Here is a 19,467-nt window from a genome sequence, read left to right as displayed (position 1 = left end):
CTCTTTTTAACTTCAAGCAAAGACATCCTTGAACTCCTAGAGTAACTCGATATAAGTGTTTTCTTCATCGATTTCTAGTAAAGCACTTAGGTATGTGGGCCTTGGTTCTTCATCCGTACCAAGGTTCACTTCTTTTAAGGCATCAATCATTTCCTTCACACCTTCTTCAAGTTCCGGGGGAGCATCTTTCGCATCTTCATATTTTTTAGGGTCCCCATCATTGAAGGATATGTGATAACACGGTGAAATATCCTCCAATTTCTCGTCATCCTCCATTAGAGACGAAACACCATGCTCGCCTTGTGCAGTGACGAAGAACCCACACTTTCTTTATCTTCATCACATTCTTTATTGTAGACCATAGTGTATGGCTTCACCTTTAGTATCTTATCACACAAAACCATGACTTTTGTTTGTCATGTCATTCTAGAAGGAACCGGACTTTGGAAATCCTTAAAGATCTTCTGAATTTTGGGCGAAGCGGGTGTTCTTGTATTTCGATAATTTCTCTAGAACTTATTCCCTTTCTTTAATGGACCCAATCTCTCAAATACGGAAGTCCTCACAGTTGATTTTCCTAGTCGATCAAAGATAGAAGGCTTGTTATAAGCGACAAATTCATCTTCTACAGTGATATAATTGCTGCTCGCCCTTCTTATGGAGATGTGCACTGGTGATGGTTGCTTGTACTTCACGTGGTTGCCTTGTCGTAGATTCTGAAGGGAGCTTCCCTAACTTTTACGGTTCATCGGGATTGTATCTAGCTTTTACGGTTCATGATCAAAACCTTCATCTGTTCGCTTTGTAGGGTGTGCCACATTCTGCAAACGATTTTGGGCCACAAACCCTACAAGTGGCTTTGAGGACAACTTTACTGCCTCAATTCATTTTACCAGAAGCGTTAACTCCATTAGTATGTTATTTTGGAGTAGGGGTGTGCATAATATCGATCGAAACGAAAAAAATGACCGAACCATAAACTTCAGTTTATTCGATTTCGATTTTTCAGCTTATTCGGTCGGTTTGCAGTTTATGTTTTTTATAATTCGGTGTTCGGTTCAGTGATCGGTTTTGCAACTTTGGTTTTTGGTTAAACTGAAAAACCGATATTTTCTTAGAGGGTACGACTCCACCCCTTCCTTGATGTTGAGATTGACATTTCTCTTTTGCATTTTTCCCCAAAACTTGTAGAAAAAGTGTTGCGAAGCGTTTATCCAAAACTTTCTAGAATTGTTTGGAACAAACATTGTTTTTAGTTATTTTCTTGAAGTTGTGATTAGCGAAATGATTTTTTGATTCAACTGTACCAAAATTGACTTTGAAAATAGAATTGCCTAAAAACTTATTAACTCATGTGATGCCCATATGTGACTGTTTTAACTAATGCTATGCTTTGTAAGTAGTTTCGATGTGTTTTGCGTTCTTATATATTCATGAGTTTAAATTGTGTATCGTCCTTTTTGGGGAAATATATTTCAAGAAGAAATGGTGTGTTACTTGTTTATGATTTTAACTTGTGATTCGATTGCCAATCATTTTACTCCATTTGTTTTGAAAAGAAATCCATTGTGTTTAAAGTCTTCATTACTAATGAACCTAAAGTTGTGATTACCGGAGTATTCTATTTTTTGATATTTATGATGATGATAAATGAAAAGGAAGAAAGGAAAGTGTGGAATATGAAATACGGCCATTATGCCATGAATGATGAATTATATGTATTGACAAGAGAGCCAATAAAATAATGATGTTGTAAGTGGTTGAAAGTACCAATGAGGCTATAAACGGTATGAAATGTTATGAGGTAAATGCATTTGTATTGTTGTTTCCTTTGCATGCAAATCAAAAATATTTTTGGGAGTATCGATAGTCACCGAGGAAGGGTAGGTTAAAATATCCTAACCCCGAAACTACACATGCCGGTGTAGGAGTGGATTGTGATCATTCCCCTTATTTGGGATGAGATTGATGTGATAAAATTATTCCCCTTATTTGGGATGAGATTGATGTGATAATATTATTCCCCTTAATTGGGATGAGATTTTTTGATAGAAAAGGATGATGTCGATCCACACGGCATTGTGGTGAGATGACCTAGCCGATCGGGTCGTGATCGGACACCGTGCCGCATATATGGTGGTGATTATGCTGTAAATTGCAATTGAAATTGTGATTGTGGTTGATGTCTCGGATTAGACGGTCTAGCCGATCGGGTCGTGATCGGACTCCGTGCTAAAATTACGGTGGTATTGGTATTGATAGTGATTGTGGTGGTGTCTCTAATGAGATGGTCTAGCCGATCGGGTCGTGATCGGACTACGTGCTAAAAGTACGGTGGTATTGGTATTGTGAATATTGGTACTGTGAACGGTGGTTTTGGTATTGTGAATATTGGTATTGTGAACAGTGGTATATCGGTGCTAAAGATCACCCAACCAAAAATAATATTATCTTCGTATTTTGGAAATTAATATGTTTTAACTTGGAAATTGGATATCATTGATTGTGACTTGTTGTTTCCATGGTTTTCCCTTTTTTGTGGTCATTCTATTTTGAAGGAGGACAGTTACCTTTACATACTAGTACTATTCCATATGTATTGTCATGGGTGGCTTTCCAGCCATGCCTCATGACCCCTTGGACGCGCCCCGTGGCGTCCTGGCAAGCCTCCTAACGCCTAGCGCTACGGTCGGCCCCGTGGTCTCGGCTGCTCCAAGTGACAAGCGTGCATGTGCCTCTATCGCCCGCTACTAGCCATCGCCAGCGCCCAGCCATAGGCAGACGCCAACAACGCCGCACGCGCAGACAATGCCACGTGCGCAGACCCTAATGCTAAAGACAAAGTTGCTGCCAATGGACCCGTTTGTACCTTGTAGAAGACTAAGTCCTTTTCATTGTAAATATAGAGTGTGCTTCTACATTGTAAATATAGACTAAGTCCTTTTCATTGTAAGACAGAGTAGTTTTACTGCATTTTCTTTAAGTGTGCTTCTACAGCTTATTTAGGTCAAGTTATGTAACTTTGGTTTATTTTTTTTAAGCATTATGAAGGGGGATCAAGCAATCAAACTTTCTAGCAAGCAAACAATTATTTGTACTAGTGCCTCTCCCTCCGACACCGAGTTGATTTTCTGTAATAGCTTTCATTAATGCAATCAAGCTTTCTTTCATTCTCAGTTCTCTTTTCTGCTCTCATTTGCTCATGACATTGGTTTTCCTGTACGGCACTGACAATCTATTTTAGCATACGGAGGGGACCTCAGTTGGCGGACAACAATCACACTGACATCAATTGCTTAGCCTTAAGTCACCCTTCTAAAGAATCTCAGGAAGACGTCGTGTAATAGTTGGTATCAGAGCCTAGGCTCGACATCGAACGAGGGATTACATTGTAATTACCACCATTTCTGACCATGGTGAATCATGGGGATCACATCGCGATCCTTGAAGAGACGGTTGACGTATTACAGCCCATCATGGAAATGGTGTCTGACCTAAAGACCAGCCTAGTGCAAAGGTTAGACGACCTGGACCGCAGACTGCTCCAGGCTGAAGTTGGCATAGAAAATATCAATCGTGACTCTGAGGGAGATCGGTTAATGGCAGCCACAGAGTCAGCCGAAATATTTGGTAAATTCGAGGTCCTCCAATAGGTGCGTGCCGAGGATTTAGCCCACAGGGCTCAAGAGGCAGACAGGGTGACTGTCATGCAATAAACGATAGACAAATTGACATGCCAGCTCAACGTTGTCAATGCTGCTTTACAAGGCGTGCTTTGAGGAGGCAGAAACCAAATCGGGGGTGTTGTGAACCTCGCCCATGTGGCACGAAAACTGAAAATTCTTGAGCCAAATCCATACAGTGGGTCTCAGAATGCCAAAGAAGTGGAAAACTTCATTTTCAATATCGAACAATACTTCGATGTCGTAGGGGACTAGAAGAAGCTAAGAAGGTAGCAACTGCTGCCATGTATCTTCAGGGCGATGCCAAACTCTGGTGGCGAGTGAAATTCGAAGCCATCAAGGTCGGTGAAAATACCCTCGAGACATGTGAAGAACTGAAGGCAGCCATACGCTTATAGTTCTTCCCTGAAAATGTTGAGTATAATGCAAGGAGAAAGCTACGGAAGCTCCGCCAAACTAAATCAGTGCGGGATTACGTGCGAGAATTCTCTGCACCCATGCTGAACATCCGTGACATGGGGGACAAAGACAAACTCTTCACCTTCCTGGAAGGGTTGAAACATTATGCATGCATGGAGTTTCAAAGACAAAGGGTAGACGCGTTACCTAAGGCGATCCAAGCAGCTGAGTGCTTTGGGGATTATGAAATGGAAGCTCGGAAGGACAGGCCTCAACAACGTGTCCGAGGAGGATACAAAGGGGGTCACCCGAACACTGGTGGCCCTAGCAGAAGTGGAGGAGACCGGAGTGCAATCAAATCTAAGGCTCCCTCCTCAGAAAGTACTAGCACTGCATCTAACAACAACGATCGGGGGAGGAAACCCCCCTCAGGATGCCGTCATTGCAGCGGACCACATTGGAATAATGAATGCCCACATGCACAGATGAACGCCCATCATGCTTTTGATGATGGGACGGATGGCGACGTAGATGATGCGGACTAGATTGAACCAATAGGTGCATTCAATGCAATTGTTGGCTCTATTTCTGAGTCCTTAGCGGGAACCAGTGCTGGTATCCGTAAGAAGAAGGACCCCTACCGAATTGCGAAGAAAGGGAAAAAGAAGGCAAATGAGAGGACTCCTCTTAATCAAGAAAGGACCTTAATGTTCATTGACATGAAGATAAATGGCAAGCCCATTCGGGTGATGATAGACACGGGTGCTACCCACAACTACTTAGCCTCAACTCAGGTGGAGCGCCTTGGCCTAGTTGTAGGAAAGGGCAGAGTTCGTGTCAAGGCTATCAACTCACCTCCTCAGCCAGTGGGTGGAATAGCCAAAGAAGTACCAGTGAAGCTTGGCCCTTATGAAGGAAAATTCAACCTGCGTGTGGTGATCATAGATGACTTCGAGTTGATAGTGGGGTTGGAATTCTTGAGACAAACCAACGTCATGCCCGTACAGTATGTAGACATGCTACTGATGATGGGAACAAATGGGGCCAAGCCCTACATTATTCCGTGCATGCCCATGAAGCTGGCCGCCGAGAACATCTCGGCCTTGCAGTTGAATAAGGGGGTCAAAAGACATGAACCCATGTTCCTGGCTACCCTCTGCATTGAAGATATAGAATGCTCCTCGGGTCCCATTCCTGCACCTGTGAAGGAGCTGTTACTAGAATTTGAAGATATCATACCACAACACATGCCAAAGCCACATAGGTGCAATGTGGACCATGAGATTGAGTTGGTGCCAGGTGCGAAGCCACCTGCCTGGGCGCCATATAGAATGTCACAACCCAAACTCACCGAGCTTCGAAGACAATTGAAGAAAATTCTAGACACAGGGATCATCGTACCCTCCAAGTTCCCATATGGGTCCCATGTGCTATTCCAAAAGAAACATGATGGAAGTTTATGAATCTGTGTGGATTATCGGTCACTAAACAAAATCACCATGAAGAACAAGTACCCTATTCCGCTAATGGCAGACTTGTTCGACAGACTGGGTGGTGAGACAGTGTTCACCAAAATAGACCTGAGGACAGGTTATTGGCAAGTTTGGATTGTAGAGGGTGATGAACACAAGATGACCTGCGTGACAAGATATGGGTTGTACGAATTCTTGGTTATGCCCTTCGGCTTGACTAATGCGCCAGCCACATTTTGCACCCTCATGAACCAAGTCTTCCGAGAATACATTGATGAATTCATGGTGGTATACTTGGATGACATTGTGGTATATAGCCAGACATTGGAAGAACACCTGGAGCACTTGCGAAAGGTCCTAGCCCGATTGTGGGAGCACGAATTATATGTGAAGTTATCCAAGTTCTCCTTTGCTCAGAAACAAATTGACTTCCTCGGACATGTCATCGAGGAAGGGCAGATCAAGATGGAACAACAGAAGATTCAGGCCATCATAGATTGGCCACCGCCTAAGGATATACATGCATTGAGGTAGTTCCTTGGCCTATGCAACTTCTATCAGCGATTTGTGAAACATTACTCCCTCATTGTAGTACCACCAATTTTATCGAATTCCAATAACAACTCGACTTCCAAATCTTAATTTTTCGTGTTTCAAATCCCTAAGCTCAAACCCCCAATTTACACCTCAAAAACATGTAATCTAATCGTATTATTCGATGATAATTCAATATTATGGAATAGAAATAATTATAAGGGACTTATCTCAAGTTTTTCCGTGAAAACCTTGCTCAAAAATCGCCCAACCCGAGCTTGAAATGCCCAAAAATGGCAAAAGCTCGGAACCCCTCTGTTTTTGTATTGCCCAGGGGTTTTCGAATCCGCGGTGATTTCTTCGCACCTGTGGTAAATATTTTTCACCCGTAGCTTTCGCATCCGCGGCCAACTTTTCGCACCCGCGGCCTTCGCATCTGCGGCAAATTTTTTGCACCTGCGGCCTTCGCATCAGCGGCAAAATTTTTGCACCCACGGTGCCTGGCCAGCCCATGAATTTTCCTCTTCCGCGACTAATTTCTCGCATTCGCGAGCTCGCACCTGTGGCTCCTTTTCGCGCAGGTGCGATCATACCAGCATCCCAGCTGCTTTAGCTCCTCCTCCAACTCCAAATTTGATCCGTTAAGCATCCGAAACTCACCCGAGTCCCTCGGGACCCCATCCGAATATACCTACAAGTTCCATAACATAACACGAACCTACTAGAGGCCTCAAATCATATCAAACAATATCAAAACGACGAATCGCACCTCAAATCAAAATCTATGAACTTTGAACTTTCAAATTCTATATCTTGTGCCGAAACATACCAAATCAATCCGGAATGACTTCAAAATTTGCACACTAGTCATAAATTACATAACGAATCTATTCAAATTTTCAGAATAATATTTTGACCCCGATATCAAAAAGTCAACCCCACCGGTCAAACTTTCCAAAAATTCAACTTTCGACATTTCAAGCTTAATTCCACTACAGACCTCCAAATAATTTTTCTGATACGCTCCTAAGTCCAAAATCACCATACGGAGCTATTAACGCCATCAAAATTTCATTCCGGAGTCATTTTCTCAAAAGTCAACTATCCGGTCAACTCTTTCCATTTAAGCTTCAAATTAAGGATTGTTGGTTTAATTTAATTCCGAATCTTTAGTAAATCAAACTCAACCACACCCGCAGGTCGTAATACATATTGCGAAGCTTCTCGAGACCTTAAGTCATTGAACGTGGCATAAATTCTTAAAACAACAAGTCGGGTCGTTACAGCTGGCAACGCACAAAATGATGACTGAGTTGGGCGTGCACTGTAGGAATTATGGCTAACCGAAGAACAACGAGGAACATGGTGAGTTTCCTGAACAGGTCTTGAAGAACGACACTTGCTGTAATAGGACTGGCCTCCAGATGAGGCACTGCTGAAACCACTTGCATTAAGCTATTTTGGCTAGATTCGAGCCATTCGGAGGTTGATTCACGCGGGAAGGGATTCTCAGAGTATTGATTTCTCTTGCTTGAGGTAAGTGTCTTATCTAAACTTTGTTGAAGCACTAGTTGATTGAGTTATTTGTCATGGCTACGTGATATGGGTGGCGCACATATGAGGGGTTGAGCCCATGTGCGTATACCAGGGTATTATCCATGCTCGGGGCAGTGCTTAGGCTAATAAATGCCTTGAATTGATTGGTAAGCTTCATGCTATTATTTTTCTTATGTTTGTACCCCTTTGTGGGCTATTTGAACCATGTTTGAGGTTACATATAGGTTAATCTCCTAATTGAACATGTTAATTGCTACTTTCATGATGAAATTCCCTAATTTGAGCTATGGTAGAACACTTTGCACATGCATACACCTTAGCGTGTCACGTATACCAGTCCATGAGTATGATATTTGATATTCATAGTTCATATACTTGTAATCTTGTATATCTACTTTATGTGTGGTTGTGATTATTGGCACGTGAGTTGTCTGTATGACTGTGATTATTGGCACGTGAGTTATCCATGCGGTTCAGATATCATAGTACGTGAGTTGACCGTGCGGATCTAAGATGTGGTTATTGGCACGTGAGTTGTCCATGCGGTCGTGATCATTGGCACGAGAAGTTGTCCGTGCGGTTGAGATATTATTGGCACGTGAGTTGTCCGTGTGGTTGAGATATTATTGGCATATTAGTTGTCTGTGCAGCACGTGAGTTGTCCTTGTAGCATGTGGATAATGATCCACCCTCTTAGGTTCACCCTCTCATGTTTCTCTCTTGATGGTGTAGACGCGATATGAGGAAAACTAGTCAGTGTTTGATTTGATTATTGCATTTCTTCTCTACTTGCAATTTCGTTGGTTTTATAAATGTTTTATTCGCATATCTTCTTTATATGCTAGATTAGGAATGTATACATTCCTTATTTACATATCTTCTCTATATGATGGATTGTAAACTAAGCAGAGTATGTGCGTTATCATGTGCACCAAGGTGGATTTATCTTTAATTTGTGACTTGATCATATTATTGCTATGCACTTGTGAGATTTATGAGCTGAGTAGGTTATTAGCGAGTATCATTGATAATTTTGCCTCTATTACCTCGCCGAGGTTGGTTATGATACTTGCTCAGTACATGGGGTCGTATACTCATACTACACTCCGCACTTAATTGTGCAAATACAGGTGCTTGCGTCTCTTTTAATTTTAGTACTGTTATTTTCATTCAGACAATATTGTTATTTTGTCTTCCATACATGTACTTCTATTTTAGAGCTCATGACCCCATATTATTAGTTTTGGGGATTGTTATGTATCGACGTACTTATTTTATATTATTTGCTTTAGACTTGTACTATTTCTATAATTATTGTTATCTCGTTCCGCTTTTATTTTATTTGGCTAGCCTAGCAGTGAGTTAGGCACCATCAAAATCAATTGGTGGTTTTGGGTCGTGAAAAGTTGGTATCAGAGCCCGAGGTTCATAGGTTCGATGGGTCACAAGCTAGTTTAGTAGTCTTGTGGATAGGTATGGAGACGTCTATACTTATCTTCAAGAGGCTAACAAACTATTAGGAAAGTTTCACTTTTTTGCATTATTGTCGTGCAGATTATTTAATTCCGAAGTTTGAACCTTTACTCTTCTACTCTCTCACAAATGGTAAGGACACGTTCAACCGGATCGATCGAGCAGACACCAGTGCCACCAGTTTGGGCTACGAGTGGCCGAGGCCGATGTGGGGATCGCACTCCAGCTAGAGCAGCCCCTGTGGAGCCACAAGTTTCCCTAGTGGAGGAGCAGGTTCCGGATACTGTTGAGCCAGTGGGACCAGATCAGACACCGGCGGTACCTATTGTTATGCCTGGTCTTCAGGAGACTTTGGCTCAAATCTTGAGTGTGTACATGAACTTGGCTAAGGCGTTAATGGTGCCAGTTGCACCAGCTACCTCTCAGGCTGGGGGAGGAGCCTAAACTCCCACTGCCCGTACAATGGAGCATCTAGCTTAGGGTTATTAGACACCGGGGGTTTTGCTAGTATAGCTAGTTTTTTCAACGTTTTGATTCATGAGAAGCAGAAGAGGTTAGAGCGATTCTAGAGACTTCATCCTCCCCAGTTCAGCGGAGGAGAGTCAGAGGATGCCCAGGGTTTTCTTGATAAGTGTCATCTGATTCTTCGCACACCGAGTCTTGTGGACTCCAGTTGTCACGACCCAAATCGAAGGGCCACGACGGGCACCCAGTGCCTTACTCAACCGAGTACCAACATAACATATCTTTATTTTCACACCATCATAGGTAAATGGGCCAGAAGGGTCGTCATGAGATAACCAGAATAAAATATAAGGGAATACTAGACATAGAACGTCCCAACATGATATAGAAACGTATACATGTAACAACGGGCATATACGGCCGACGTGACCATTTGTACACTCAAAACATATGCCGACAAGGCCATACAAGTATCCATATACATGGCATCTATCTATAAGCCTTTAAGAGTACATAAACGTCAAAATGGTCGGGACAGGGCCTCGCAAGTGGAGTGTACCAACATCTTTTACTGAGCTGATAGCCTAGTAGAAGGACTCTCAACATGTCTATCAGAACCTGCTGACATAAAACACAGCATCCCCAGGCATAGGGGACGTTAGTACAAATAAAGTACCAAGTATGTGAGGCATGAGAACAGTATATAAAGACATGAAAGAAATATGGAGTAAATAACTCAACCTTTAAGTCTGAATAGCTCTGTGAATCATGAAACATTTATAATGTCATGCATATACATATAAATGGCACATCATCCATAGGTATATGTGTATATAATATCATCAAGCCTCTAAGGGCATCCCATCATATTATCTCGGCCTCTGTGAGCGAAATAATCAACGTATACCAGCTGATCAGGTGGTGGTGCGTATATAATGCCATAACCTTTCCCCATACCCCATATATATATATATATATATATATATATATATATATATATATATATATAATATACGCGTATATAACGCCATCTGGTCATGGGTCAATGTACATGTATAAATGAATACAATGCATAAGAAGTAAGTCAATAAGATCTCTCGGGATGTTATAAGATCAATATGTCTTCGGTTAATATCATGAACTAAAACTTTATCAACTTACATATTTTCTGAGACCCATGAATAGATGATATAATAATAGGACATATGGGGAATCAAGAACATAGGCACACCTATTACTTCTATGAATAGAGTCATTTGTGAAAGTTCCGTATTTGCTCGTTTCGTTTGTATAATATGGATCATGCCAAAAGGAAAGAAGGGATAGCCATAACATGCCTTATAGAAATTTGTCCAAATACAATGCTAAACTCAGCTCATTGCACCTTAATCTACAAAAACAACAGTGAATCTATTGTCAAGTTACGAATGACTCTCTCATTTATATATGAAAGTAACTTAATCTGTAATAGAAAAGAATGGGCAGCATTTCTCCCTTTTTTACTGCTCCGTCAAGCCTACTATAGGCAAGACAACAACACAACACAATCAGCAACTCAAAAATAACCTAACTACAATTTGGAACCAAAGATGCCTAGAGGACAAAGCCCGAGAATCAACGCGAGATAATGACCTAAATCCCTGCTAATCTCACCTTAATCCCGTGTTACCTACCAAAAAAATCCTAAAAAATCATCTAACCTTACCAAGATAAAATTTCACATATTTCCATACTATTCGGGGCCCACTTTCATATGCTTCTACATGCTTTGTCACATGGAGAACCCAACTTTCACATGCTTTCTCATGCTCCCACATACTTCCACATGCTATACCATGTATATTTCACCTCTTTCACATATTTTCATGAAGCATTTTAGTGTATATTAGTCTCTTGACCTAAGGTCCTTCACATGTTTAAAGGGACCCGCTTGAAGATAGGTTTGCCATGTAAGATATGTTTATCTTATAATATAAGTTTGTCTTGTAATAACCTCCTAGCTCTATATAAAGGAGGCAATGTAGTAGTTGTAAAGTCATCTTGTAACATTTATAAACCTTTGTGATATATTACATATGAGTTCCTTCTAAATTTTTCTCTTATTCTTTCTTTCAAATGGATGGATAGACTGGCTCATGTATGAAAATAGAGTAAGAATACTCTAAGAAATTTAGCTTATTATAGTGCAAACATTTTCTGAGTTATAACAGTTAAAGTTGGTTATAGTACAAAAGTTTTTTGAGTTGTGTAGCTTGGCAAGCTGTCCCTTATGGGTTGTTGAAGCCATCCCCTTTGTAGGAAAACTTTTGCGACTATAAGCAAATTAACTGTAGTGTAGCTTGGCAAGCCATCCCTAATGGGTTGTTGAATCCAGCCCATTTGTAGGGAAACTTTCGTATCTGTGATTTAGTTTGCTTTCTTATAGTCTCTTGCTTTGTTGTTTGTACTGTGGTATCAGAGCTAGCCCATCCTTTTGGAGGGAGGAACAGTTTACTAAATATGTCCGAGTCATTTCCATCATTTTCTTCCCTTGCAAAAATGAATATGTCCCCTACTCTATATAAAACTTTGTCTAAAATATATTATTACCTATATGAATTAGATATCCTACCTGACGAACAGAAAGTAACCTACACTGAACTACCCCTCATAAACCCTTACTCAACCTTTGCCAAAATATCATTTGCACCATGGACCTAAATTCGTTCCTTAGTCCAACATAGACCAAAAGGTGTGAAAGAATATGGTGCTGCCTCAAAGCTTGACCAGCATCCTATTCTTGCCACTGAAGAAGAATAATTCATCACCCTTCAAATCCCGGATGATTTTCCCAGATAATGGAGAAATCATGGTTTTACCCATATCCATTTTGGTGCTATCCTAATCACTTTAACATATCACGGAAGAAAAGGTCAACCTGTTGTTGCTCGCCTTTTTCTTCTAGATACAAGATATTATGAGTACCAACATGCAAATTAGGGTACTGCAAAAGTTACCTTGAATGTTGGGACTATCTTCATAACAATCTTTCCAAATTTCAACATGTCCCTTTATGGTCCATACTTAACCAAAGTATTCAAAATCCAAGTCCAAATCCCAGGAGACCCATAAGCCAAAGATGCTATCCAAACCACTCTTCATCACCAAATAGCGTGGCGTGTCAAAAATCATGCCATGGATCTCTGCCTTCCCGGAGGATAAAATGCTTTACTCTTGAATATTGATGCTACCAAAGAAAATACCATGTGCACCCAAATACCCAAAAAATATTTCAAAGATGAGCTAGTCAAAATTCTTCCTGATTCCTGGATCACAAATTATGAAACGTTAAGGGAACCAGAAGAATCTCTGCAATCTAGTGAGCCAACCTTTACCAAAAGAAATGACAAAATCGTTTCCATAAGCTTTGACCAATCCCATATTAAAAACCCCAATAAAACCATCCTTTCTTGCCAAATGACCCAACCCAAAGATATAGACCCTGACCCTAAAAGCGAACCCTTCTGGAATATACAAACTATCATGGAAGAATATGAGTAGTGTCAACATTTCAACAAAGAGGGTAAAAGAGTTTAGTGGTTCAAATTCCCCTTCACGGGACATTGTCCATGGGATCTTAGTTGCGACTGACAAAACTGTTTGGAAGACCCAATTGGAGAACCTGATGAACACTACCTGCGTCATTGGGAAAGATTTGGCCTCAACAAAACCAAACCTGAAACCAAGAAGAAAGGGAAAAGTACTGAAAAGCAATTTCGAGCCAAATATGAAAATAAAGATCCTTTAATTTGCTCATTAAGTTGTCCAGGTAAATATGAATTTCTTGTCAGTTACAGACCCCGGGAATGGCCAAAATTACCCGAAAAATTCACTCAGAGCTGGGAAAATAGTAAAACAACACCTAACCCAAAACCACCATCAGCTCGTAACCTAGAATCCAAAAAGCCACCCAAACCTAAAACTCCATTAACTCAAATACCCCAAAGTCCACACAACCACAAATATTCATGTTGAGCCCTTCATGTTCCAGCCATACTCAAGATTTTCCTTTACTTCAACCTTTTGAAAAAGAGGTTATTAGCTATGCTCCAAAAATCTCCAAGAAAACTATAGTGCTACCTACTGGAGAAAAACCACCAACAAGTGACATCGAAGCAACAATGATATGGCAATCAGAAAATTCCATCTGCCAAAACAAAAGTGCAAAACAATATTGGCAACACCATAAACAAACATGGCCCATACACAAAACAAAATGATGAGCAGAGTGGAAACAATTTAGAAAAAAGTGGAGGAGACATCGTCTCACCATGCGGGACTAATCAAAGCCTTGGAACAAAGGTTGGCAAATTTACAATATGAGATTTGTCCGCCAGGAACTTTACTTTTCCAATTCTTCCAACAACAACAAAAGGAGACGATTTCCATCAGGGAATAAATTCAACTTTTGAGAACTGACCGCTTTGAGTCACAAAAAACCCCACTTTTCCCTTCAAAACCTACCTTCTATACCATGTCGCCACAAGCATATTCCCCACCAAAATTGGACTACACCTTTTCTACTTTTCCTACTACCTCACAAAATCCTATCTCTTTCACCCAACCCTTGAAAGAAGAACCTGAATTGGTTATTGCAAAAATGGGTTGAGAAAGGAAAGATGCTCTTGCAGTCCAGAAACAAACCAAGAAAAGGCGAGATCATGGAAAAAGTTCAAAAGGGTCAAACCCCAAAAATCTGATGATTTCTGATCACAAGGCTCCAAGCCTCTATGTCTCCCAGCCAAGAAACATATCAGAAGTAGATACCACATGGTCGGAATCTCTAAATTCATCAGACGATGATACAATGGAAGATAACTCTCAATTAAGCAATGAATCCACAACAAACTCTTTCAAAGAAGATGATCCCCCAATATTTGTGAACCAGCCAAGAGACCCAGAAATATCTGAGATAGATGAGGATCAAGAAGGCATGACAGATGATCCAATCCCAAAAAGAAAACATGAGCCCATGGCGTTAAAACTAGTTGGAACTGGCTTCCAAACTTTCATCTTAGATAACGTCAAAGTTTAAAAATGACCTCAAAGGATCCAAGACTTCTATACATGGATGGTGACGAAAAATTTGGTGGAACGAGAAAAGTATATCATTATGCCAGAACTCACTTTACGGTTCTCAGGAATCCTTAGAGATTGGTGGAACTCACTTGGGATTCAAGACAAAAATACTTTTCTTACTTCTCAGGACATATCCTTCAACATCAGAATCCTACATGAAGTTTTTTTGAGGAAATACTGGCTAAAGACAAGAGAAAATGCGAAGACAATTCTTCGAGATGGTGTGTCATTTGATAGAAACGACATTGATAAGAACTTTCAAAAAATGGCAAAGATAAACTTTGAGATTGGCAGAGTCATCAACCTAAAGCAAGCCTTTGTCTCTTCCCTTCCAAAATTGTTGGCAAGCCAAACCATGACTATCATCGAAGAAATATTTCAGTCACAGTACAAAGAACATAGCAAGAGACTCCAAGAAAGCAAACTAAATCATAGATATGAAAGTTTCCCTACAAAAGAGCTGGCTTCAACAACCCATAAGGGACGGCTTGCCAAGCTACACTAATAGTTAATTTGCTTATAGTTGCAAAAGTTTTCCTACAAAGGGGCTGGCTTCAATAATCCATAAGGGACGGCTTGCCAAGCTACACAATTCAAAAAACTTTTGTACTATAACCAACTTTAGATGTTATAACTCAGAAAACTTTTGCACTACAATAAGCTAACTTTCTTAGAGTATTCTTACTCTATTTTCATACATGGACCGGTCTTTCCATCTATTTGAAAGAAACAACAAGAGGAAAATTTAGAAGGAACTCATACGTAATATATCATAAAGGTTACAAGATGATCTTACTAGGAGGTTATTACAAGACAAATTTATATTATAAAATAAACATATCTTACATGGAAAACCTATCTACAAGTGGGTCCCATTAAACATGTGAAGGACCTTAGGTCAAGCAACTAATATGCACTAAAAAGCTTCTTGAAAACATGTAAAAGAGGTGAAATATACATGGTATAGCATGTGGAAGTATGTGGGAGCATATGAAAGTTGGGTGCTCCATGGTGTTTCCTTTGGTAGCATCAATATTCAAGAGTAAAGCATTTTCTCCTCTGGGAAGTAGTTCATGATATATATGTGGTCCTGGACTATATGCACCTTGGACAAAATGCATTCAGAGAAAATCAATCTCTTTTTGAGCAAGAACCATCTTTTTTGCTGAAAGCATGATCCCATACTGTGTTACTAGTGCCTCAAATTGACGGAGCAAGGTGACATGTTCCTCAAATGTATCGCTCAATAACAGGATGTCATCAATGTAAACCAAAGAGGTATGGGGGATGGGCTGGAATATTTTTATCATGGTTTTTTGGTACATGGAGGGTGCTATTTTTAATTCGAAGGGCATGACTTTCCATTTGAAATGATGATCGGGGATGCAAAATCCCATTTTAGCTCTTTCTTCGGGGTGGATTCCCAATTGCCAAAATCCAGATTTGAGATCAAACTTGGAAAAATATTTGGCCTTGGCTAAGTGGGAGAAGAGAGTGAGTTTATTTGGGATATGGAATTTATCATCTTGGAGGAAGTGGTTAAGTGGTTGGTAGTTAATGACTAACCTGATTTTTTCTCTTGTTTGCTCAGCTCTTTTGTTGACATAAAATGCTTCGCATGCCCATTGTGAATCTGATGGCTCTATCAGATCAAATTCCAAGAGTTCTTCACATTCTTTCTTTGCAGGCTGAATATGATCTGGATTCATGCCTGAATGACTGACTTTTGTTGGATAGATATTTTCATTATTCTTGAAAGAGAGCTTGATAAAATATTTTCATTATTCTTGAAAGAGAGCTTGATAAAAAAAACTCTTCATTCATCCATAACAGGCTTTTTCCCTTCTTCATAAAATCCTTGTGGGATTCGTCACACGAATGCTCAATGAGATTTTGTTCAATCTCTTTGATTTATTCGTCATTGGTGATTGGAATAGCCTTGGAATTCAGAATAAGATTTGAACTACTTCTTAAAGGTTATCCCGCTAGCCCTGATCTAGATTTGATCTTTTAGTTGTCTGAAAATGTCGAATCCAACAATAATATCTTTTCCTGGTACATCAGACCATATCAGCTTGATTCTATACTTCAATCCTAAAAAGAACTCAATTGTGACCGGGCTTTGTGATCATGGTGGTAGTCGAGATTCCATTTATTGCAGTGTTGAAATCCTTAAAGTGCGGCACCCATTGATCTTCAAGGAGAACAGCAAGATTCATGAGTGAACAAGTAGCTCCAGTGTGAGGAGAGCTTTCAGAAGCTCAAGACTACCTTGACTACAACTCCAATTCTAGTTTTGCCTTCATGATCAAGTTATTATACAGTATGTTGTGAGCATTCAGTAGGTATGAGGATCGAGTTCTTATGGCAGGGTGATTTGTTATGCATATCTTTAGTTGAATCCCTATGAGTAGACCTACCCAATACACGATTTGGAATTAGCAGGCATTATTCACGCGCTCAAGATTTGGCGGCACTATCTTTATGGTGTATCTTGCGAAATGTTCATAGATCATAGGAGTCTCCATCACTTATTCAAGAAAAAGGATATGAACTTAAGGAAATTGAGGTGGTTAGAACTACTGAAGGACTATGATATCACCATTCTTTATCATCTGATAAAGGCCACTGTGGTGGCCGACGCTTTGAGTTTGAAGGCCGAGAGCATGGGGATTCTTTCTTTTATCCTAACTGGGGAGAGACCGTTATCTATGGATGTTCAGGATTTGGCCAACAGGTTCATGAGGTTTGATATTCCGAAGCCTAGCAGGGTTCTTTCTTGTGTTGTATCACGATCGTCCTTGTTTGAGCGCATCAAGGTGCGTCAGTATGATGATCCCTGCTTGCTTGTCCTAAGGGACACAGTGCAGCATGATAGTTCTAAGGAGGTTAATATTGGTGATAATTGGGGTATTTAGGCTTCACGGTCGGATCTATGTTCCGAATATGGATGGATTGCGAGAGTTGATTCTTGAGGAGGCCCATAGTTTGTGGTATTCCATTCATCTAGGTGCCACAAAAATATACCGCACTTTGAGGTATCACTATTGGTGGAGGAGGATGAAAAAGGATACTGTTGAGTATTTTGTTCGGTGTTTGAACTGTCAGCAGGTTAAGTACCAGCATAAGAGATATGGTGGTTTGATTTAGAGGCTTGATATTTCAGAGTGGAAGTAGGAGCGTATCATTATGTATTTTGTAGCTGGACTTCCACGGACCTTGAGGAGATTTGATGTGGTGTGGGTCATTGTGGATGGGCTGACCAATTCTGCACATTTCATTCCAGTCATGACTACTTACTCTTCAAAGTTGCTAACTCAGATTTATCTTTGAGAGATTATTTGTCTTCACAGTATGCCCGTGTCTATTATCTTGGATCGGGGCATACATTTTACATCATATTTTTGGGGAGAAGTGCAGTGTGAGTTGGGCCCTCGTGTCTAGCTGAGTACAATATTTCATCCCCAGATGGACGAACGTGCAGTCTGATCGCACTATTTAGAGTTTGGAGGACAAGTTACGAGCATGTGTCATTGATTTCGGGGGTTAGTGGGATCAGTTTCTACCATTATCAGAGTTCGCCTACAACAATAGCTATCAGTCGAGTATCCAAATTGCTTCATATGATGCCTTGTATGGGAAGTGGTGTCATTCTCCGATTGGTTGGTTTGAGCCTGGGGAGGCTAGGTTGTTGGGCACTGACTTCGTTTGTGATGCTTTGGAGAAGATAAAATTGATTCAGGAGTGGCTTCATACAATGCAATCCAAGCAGAAGAGTTATGCATATAGGAAGGCTCGTGATGTGGCATTCATGATGGGTGAGAGGGTTCTGCTTAGAGTTTTACCCATGAAGGGTGTGATTAGGTTCGGGAAGAAGGGCAAGTTGAGCCCTCGGTATACTAGTCCATTAGACGTTTTGGAGAGGTTTCTTGAAGTGGCGTACAAACTTTCTTTGCCACTTAGTCTATCGGGAGTTCATCTAGTGTTTCATGTTTCAATGATCCAAAAGTATTATGAGGACCTTTCACATGTGTTAGATTTCAGCTCGGTGCAGTTGGACAAGGATTTCACTTATGATGAGGAGCTAGTGGCCATCTTTGATAGATTGGTTTGAGGTCGAAGAATATTGAATCAGTGAAGGTTTAGTGTAGGGGTCAACTGGATGAGGAGGGGACTTGGGAGACTAAGCATGATATATGGCGAAGATATCCTCACCTTTTCGGTACTTCATGTATGATTCTAAACACATTAGAGGACGAACGTTTATTTAATAGGGGGAGAATGTAATGACCCGGCCGGTCATTTTGACTACTTTAGCCTTGTTTCCCCTATTTGATGCTTTACATATGTGTATTTCTCGTTATGTGACTTGGGGGATGGTTGGTTTTGTTTTGGGGGAGTTTAAATTGAATTGAGACACTTAGTCCTTAGGTTAGGCGGGTGAATGATAGATTAATGGCTACTAAAATAGTAGTTGGAGGGATCATCTTGAATGTCATTAGCGCTTACGTGTCGCAAACGGTCTTGGATGAGGAGGTTAAGAGGCACTTCTGGAAGGGGTTGGATGAGGTATTATGTGGTATTCCACCTACGGATAAGATTTATATGAGGGAATTCCAATGGACATATTGGGTCATCTACTGGTGGGTATGGCGGCTTCAGCTTTGGGGATAGGAACAGAGGAGGTATTTAACTGAATTCGCTAGAGCTTTTGAGTTGATTAACGCGAACTCTAGTTTTCTGAAGAGGGAGGAGCATTTGGTTAC

The 19,467-nt window shown here is 40.6% G+C and overlaps 1 protein-coding gene across 1 annotated transcript; it reads left to right on the top strand.

Moving 5' to 3' along the window:
- The first annotated feature begins 17,202 nt into the window (after positions 1 to 17,202).
- LOC138906055 (uncharacterized) lies at positions 17,203 to 18,815 on the top strand. The gene is made up of 2 exons (XM_070194575.1): positions 17,203 to 17,611; positions 18,277 to 18,815. Exons 1-2 carry the CDS (start codon positions 17,203 to 17,205, stop codon positions 18,813 to 18,815), a joined length of 948 nt encoding a protein of 315 aa, XP_070050676.1.
- The last annotated feature ends 652 nt before the right edge of the window (positions 18,816 to 19,467 follow it).

Source organism: Nicotiana tomentosiformis, chromosome 2, assembly GCF_000390325.3.
Source record: "Nicotiana tomentosiformis chromosome 2, ASM39032v3, whole genome shotgun sequence".
NCBI lineage: Eukaryota > Viridiplantae > Streptophyta > Magnoliopsida > Solanales > Solanaceae > Nicotiana > Nicotiana tomentosiformis.
Note: the sequence above shows the minus strand (reverse complement) of the source record. Positions and strands in the feature narration are given on the sequence as shown.